At 42.9% G+C, this 7,102-nt stretch overlaps 1 protein-coding gene across 1 annotated transcript in view; it reads right to left on the minus strand.

Moving 5' to 3' along the window:
• Positions 1-6,114, minus strand: part of LOC128636740 (zinc finger protein 345-like) — a 24,415-nt gene extending 18,301 nt beyond the window's left edge. Inside the window, exon 1 of the mRNA XM_053689723.1 lies at positions 5,991-6,114. Coding sequence (XP_053545698.1) covers positions 5,991-6,114 — 124 coding nt within the window. The remainder of the gene's footprint in view (positions 1-5,990) is intronic.
• Between the last annotated feature and the right edge of the window lie 988 nt (positions 6,115-7,102).

The following is a 7,102-nucleotide window of genomic DNA, read 5'->3' on the forward strand; positions in this document are numbered from 1 at the left end:
CAAAGTATCAATGACCAAATCAGAGAACCCCCGCTTAGATAAAATCAAGCGTTCAATCTCCAAGCAGTCAGTTGCAGAGAAACTAGATTTGGGTGTTTGAAGGGTCCCTGAATGAGAAGGTCCTGCCTCAATGGAAACTTCACTGGCGGCAGACAGAACTAGATCGGCATATCAAGTCCTGCGAGGCCACGCAGGTGCGACTAGAATTACTGAAGCCCTCTCCTGTTTGATCCAAGCAATCACCCAGGGAAGGAGAGCAAACTGTGGAAACACATAAGCTAGGTTGAACGACTAAGGCATCTATCAGTTCGGCCTGAGGATCCCTTTACCTGGATCCGTATCTTGGGAGCTTGGCATTCTGACGAGACGCCATCAGATCCAATTCCGGTCTGCCCCATCTGAGGATCAGAGTGGCAAAGACCTCCGGATGAAGTTCCCACTCCCCCGGATGAAACGTCTGTCTGCTTAAAAAGTCCGCTTCCCAGTTGTCCACTCCTGGGATGTAGATTGCTGACAGATAACAAGATTGAGTTTCCGCCCACCGAATTATCTTGGATACTTCTGTCATCGCTAAGGAACTCCTTGTTCCTCCCTGATGATTGATGTAAGCCACAGTCGTGATGTTGTCCGACTGGAAACGGATTAATTTGGCCGAAGCCAACTGAGGCCACGCCTGAAGCGCATTGAATATTGCTCTTAATTCCAGAATATTCATTGGAAGGAGAGACTCCGGCTGATTCCACACACCCTGAGCCTTCAAGGAATTCCAGACTGCACCCCAGCCTAGAAGACTAGCGTCCGTTGTCACTGTCACCCATGAGGGTCTGCGGAAGCACATCCCTTGGGACAGATGATCCTGCGACAACCACCAAAGAAGAGAGTCTCTTGTCTCCTGATCCAGATCTATCTGAGGAGACAAATTTGCATAATCTCCATTCCACTGCCTGAGCATGCTCAGTTGTAGTGGTCTTAGATGAATACGAGCAAACGGAATGATGTCCATTGCCGCCACCATCAATTCAATTACCTCCATGCACTGAGCCACTGATGGCCGAGGATTGGACTGAAGAGCTCGGCATGTATTCAGAATCTTTAACTTTCTGACCTCCGTCAAGAAAATCTTCATAGATATTGAATCTATTAGAGTTCCCAAGAAGGGAACCCTTGTCTGTGGAATTAATGAACTATTTTCTAGATTCACTTTCCACCTGTGAGTCCTCAGAAAGGACAGAACCATGTCTGTATAAGACTTTGTCAGATGGTAAGAAGACGACGCCTAGATCAGAATATTGTCCAGATAAGGCGCCGCTGCAATGCCCCGCGGCCTGAGAACCACTAGAAGTGACCCTAGAACCTTTGTGAAGATCCTGGGTGCCGTGGCCAACCCGAAGGGAAGGGCCACAAACTGAAAATGTTTGTCCAGAAAGGCAAACCTTAGGAACTGGTGATGATCCTTGTGGATAGGAATATGAAGATATGCATCCTTTAAGTCCACGGTAGTCATATATTGACCCTCCTGGATCAATGGCAGAATTTTTCGAATGGTCTCCATCTTGAAGGTTGGGACTCTGAGAAACTTGTTTAGACTCTTTAAATCTAAAATAGGACGAAAACGTGCCCTCTTTTTTTGGGAACCACGAAGAGATTTGAGTAAAACCCCTGCCCCTGTTCCAGTATGGGAACAGGACAAATTACTCCCATAGTAGAGAGGTCTTTTACACAACGTAAGAACGCCTCTCTTTTTATCTGGTCTACAGACAATCTTGAAAGAAGAAATCTCCCCCTTGGGGGAGAACTTTTGAATTCCAGTTGATACCCTTGGGACACGATTTCCAGTGTCCAAGGATCCTGAACATCTTTTACCCAAGCCTGGGTAAAGGGAGAAAGTCTGCCCCCTACTAGATCCGGTCCCGAATCGGGGGCCGCCCCTTCATGCTGTCTTGGTAGCAGCAGCAGGCTTTTTGGGTTGCTTACCCTTGTTCCAAGCCTGGTTGGGTCTCCAGACGGACTTGGCCTGAGTAAAATTCCCTTCCTGCTTGGTGGAAGAAGAGGAAGAAGAAGAGGGGACTCCTTTAAAGTTCCGAAAGGAATGAAAATTATTTTGTTTCCCCCTCAGTTTAGCAGTTCTATCTTGAGGAAGGAGATGACCCTTACCTCCCGTAATGTCAGAAATGATTTCTTTCAAGTCAGGCCCAAAAAGGGTTTTTCCTTTGAAAGGAATAGCCAAAAGCTTTGACTTAGACGACACATCAGCAGACCAAGATTTTAACCATAACGCTCTACGCGCTAAAATGGCAAATCCGCCATTCTTAGCCGCCAATTTAGCAATCTGAAAGGCGGCATCTGTAATAAAAGAATGAGCCAGCTTAAGAGCCTTAATTATATCTAAAATATCCTCTAAAGGAGTCTCAGTCTTAAGAGACTCTTCTAATGCATCAAACCAGAAGGCCGCCGCAGTGGTAACTGGTACAATGCAGGCCGTCGGTTGTAAAAGGAAACCCTGATGAATAAAAAGTTTCTTTAGCAGACCCTCCAATTTCTTATCCAAAGGGTCTTTGAAAGCACAACTGTCCTCAATAGGAATAGTTGTACGCTTAGCTAGGGTAGATATAGCTCCCTCCTTAGGGACTGTCTGCCAAGAGTCCCGAACAGTGTCAGCTAAGGGATACATCTTTTTAAAATTAGGAGACGGTGAGAACGGGATACCCGGTCTGTCCCATTCCCTCTTAATACTCTCCGAAATTCTCTTAGGAACTGGGAAAACATCAGTGTAAGCAGGTACTTCTAAGTATGTGTCCATCTTACACAATTTCTCTGGTGGAACCACAATAGAGTCACAATCATCCAGTCGCTAAAACCTCCCAAAGTAACAGGCTGTTATGAATCTCAAATGAACTGGATCTGCGGAACTGATGTTGTGTCTCACTGAGCCCAGAATTATCTTATATGGAAGATAATCAATTAAGCTTCCAGTGAATTAATGGCCTTGTAATATAGTTAGATATGTGCAGGTAGATATCAATATATCAATAATTTCCTGCACCTTTCTAATAGCTTACTCAGGAGAATACTCAGGAGAATACTGAATCCTGAAAGTATTGAGTGAACTGGAAGCCTTATTTCTGACTTGCTGAGGTGAGGATCTGACCCTGAACCAGAGTTTCAAATAAGCTGAGTACAAAGATTAAGTGGAGAGTATTAGAATGTTCACAACATACAATATGCACTAGAGCTCTTACCACCTCAAAGATAATCTGACACCTGTGCTTTGTACACAGCGTATGGAATAGATGAGCAGCTTGCGGTCAGAGGCGGTGTCAAAAGAACAGGCAGCGTGTGAGGCAAACATTGGTCTGACAGTCAGACTGAGTGAGCAACGCCTTGTATGGCTGGAATGAATTGCGGTCGGTAACAGTCCTTAGTGAGCAGGCAGCGTGAGCGGTAAGAGATCAGCTGAGCCGCAAGATTTAAGCTGTTTGCAATGTTCCGATCTCCTGTGTGTGACGTCACTCAGCTTCAGTGGGAGAGTGAGAGAGCCGTAGCTGGCGGCTTTACACAGCAGAGCAGCAAGTGATTAGAATGTTTGGTAGTCCGTTAGGAAGGTAGAGGTACTCAGGTAACAATTATTAGGTTTGAAGAATATCCCAATTTGGAACAGCAACGAGTAGTAGAACTGAAGGTAATGCACAGAAGTACACACTTGTAAATCCAAATATAATAGGGAGCTTCAGGAAGCAACCATATAGCTCAAATAATACAAAATAACTAAGCACCTGTCTGATGTTACAGCACAGGTGATATAGAGGAAGTAGGTTGGGCATCAGTAGTAAAGGTGGTATTGAGGAGTTAGAGGAGCATTTCTCAGTTAAGGTGGAAATCTCCTGACACAGGCGGAGGTGTTCAAGCTTAAATCTAAAGGACATGACGTCCGAGTCCGTCTGAGGTAACACACTTCCCGAATCAGAAAGTTCTCCCTCAGACAGAAATTCCCTGACCCCCAAATCAGATCCCTGTGAGGGTACATCGGAAATAGCTAGCAAAGCATTGGAGGTCTCAGCATTCATATTGACTTCTGTCCTGTTGCGTTTGCCATGTAACACTGGCAACTTAGATAATACCTCTGTAAGGGTAGTTGACATAACTGCAGCCATATCCTGCAGAGTAAATGAATTAGACGCGGTTGAAGAACCGGCGTCGCTTGGGTGGGCGTTAAAGGTTGTGACGCTTGGGGAGAGTTTGGCGGCATATCCCGATTCTCCTCAGACTGAGAATCATCCTTAGGCACACTTTCTTTACATAAAATATGCTTTTTACATTGTAAGGCCCTTTCAGTACACGAAGGGACACAAAGTAAGAGGGGGTTCCACAATGGCATCTAAACACATAGAACAAGTAGTTTCCTCAAGTTCAGACATGTTAAACAGACTAGCAATAGCAATAATAGTCGTTCTTTACTTAAAATATTGAGCTCTGAGTTCAATTATAAAAACAAAAGTAATAAGACAAAAAATGTGTACTGCGCCTTTAAATAATAAAAGCACAACAATTTTTCTGTTAACTGCAATTATGGCAAAATAGAGTTTGCGGTAATAAAAAATGCCCTTATGTGTTCCAATAAACCTTACAATCTTGCACCGCTTGTTTAGCAAGCTACTTATCAATTAATATCAACTTTTATGAAGTTTATGAATTTTGCCAACACTGAAGGCCTCTGCACCTCGCCACAGCTCTGCTGTGGCGCCTACCTGCCCCCAAATACGCTGCTTCGGCTTAGATAGCGATCCTAAGTCCCTCTGTACCACTGGAGTACAAACTTAGGCCCCACCGGAGCTCAGGACCGTGCTGCTTGTTCCGGCTGAAGACTGCGCGACTGAGCGCGCGAAAATAGGCCCTGCCCACCGTGGGCGTACTCGAGCCACATTTAAGCCCGCATGGGGCGAAAACCAAACATGTCAATGTTATTAACCTGAATGTTAGAAAAAACGCCATGTGCCCCTCATCATACGCACTTTCACAATAAAAATGCCAAAACAAACAAAATAAAGCTCTCTCTCAGGCCTGTTATTTTGTATGACCCAAAAAAACACCAGCCCATAGATAGCAAAACCGCATCTCCCAGCGTCAGCCCACATATGAATAAGTGAAAATCAAACACACTGATAATATCATAACAAAAGGGGATCCAGGAACACCATTCTTATATCTATAGTGCTTACCGAGTATCCCTCCCCAGTTAGGGAAAAATGTCAGCCTGTTCTGATGTAACCAGTCTCCCCAGAAACAAATGACTGAACATACCTCAATGCTGCTTGTAGCATGACACGGTTCTCCACACTGAAGATATTTCTTTACACTACCTTCAACTGCTCAGTGGAAAACCAACCGGATCTTAGATAATTTTTGCTAAGATCATTAGCATCAGGGCAGAAAAATAAGATGTCTCCACTCCTCCTAGGGATTAAGTGACTGATGATTTCTCCCTGAGAAAAATAGTACTCACTTGCACCATTTTAAAATAAAAAAAACTTCTTGATTGAAGAAAACTAAACTACCACCTCACTTTACCTCTTCCTATCACTAACACAGGCAAAGAGAATGACTGGGGGTGGAGGGAAGGGAGGAGCTATATATACAGCTCTGCTGTGGTGCTCTTTGCCACTTCCTGCTAGCAGGAGGATAAATCCCACAAGTAAGGATGAAATCCATGGACTCGTCATATCTTGTAAAAGAAAAAAAGATTTTAGTTTTAAAATTTATTATAAAAAGATAAACAAATTTATTTTCAACAGCTTGAAACAAATAAAACTTAACAGGTCATGTCATAGGAAAAATGCATCCGAGCAACTGCAATATTAAATGTTCTGAGTAATAGCCCCATAAACACTTATTAATAAGTTTGAAACACCAAATGCATCTCATACTGCATCTGTTCCTTGTGTAAGCGAGCAACACTAGTTCAGACTTTCTTGTTCTTCAAAAGTTTACATAACCAGCTCTTCCTGCATCATAATCTTGATGATATTCATCTCTGACCTGACCACCCGATTTCCAGCTTCCATATTGCCTGCCCTCCTTAAAGCTGGGATCCCAGTCGGTCCTGATGATTTCGATCATCTAGCCGTGTTTATCAAGCTACATTACGATTTTCTTCACATCTCCACTTTTGCGGTGCTGAGTCTTCACCTCTTCAATGCCGTTATTTCTACAGGCTGCCAGACTTGATACTAGTGAGTAAATGTAGATTCAACATTCACTCACTATCTTTCACTCGCCCCACTTTAAATGTTACTCGCCAATGGCGAGCAGGAGAGTGAAAGTTTTGAGTGTACACACAGAGTATGGCACTCACGAATCTTTGACCGGGGTGCTGCAACACCGGTATTTAAATAAAGGATATCTTTGTGACGTTTTGGAGTATTACCTCTTTCCTCAGACATAACATGTCTGAGGAAGGAGGTAATACTCCGAAACGTCACACCTTGTAGGATTAAAAGATATCCTTTATTTAAATACTGGTGAGTGCCTGCTTCTTTTTGTTGTGTGTGTATATATATATATATATATATATATATATATATATATATATAAATAAAAGACTCCCTCAGTTGTATTTAGAAAAAATAAAAATCTAAAAGACATTCTAGCTCCCAGTTGTTTGAAACAAGATTCCAAAATAAATTGGCTAAAAAGACCAACTTTGGAATCTTCAAATGCAATCGTAAGAATTGTAATACGTGCCCAATTATAGACAAGGATAATAATCAAATAGTATCTAAAGTCAATGGCTACAGAAAACAAATTAAAACATTTATGAACTGCCATTCTAAATATGTAGTGTATGTTTTGTTCTTGCCATTGTCAATGTCGGGAGGACAAAAAGAACTGTTGAGAGGAGGGTTCTAGAACATATTGCTAATATTGAAAAGGGAGACATATCTCATGGGGTCACGGATCATTATAGGAAATTTCATAAAAATGACCCTTCATGTCTACGCTTTAAATCAATCGAACAAGTGACATTAGATGAGAAAAGGGGAGACAGAATGCTTCGCCTCAGGCAAAGGGAAACGTTTTGGATACACTCCCTTCACACTTTGGAACC

This window comes from Bombina bombina, chromosome 7, assembly GCF_027579735.1.
Source record: "Bombina bombina isolate aBomBom1 chromosome 7, aBomBom1.pri, whole genome shotgun sequence".
NCBI classification, from domain to species: domain Eukaryota; kingdom Metazoa; phylum Chordata; class Amphibia; order Anura; family Bombinatoridae; genus Bombina; species Bombina bombina.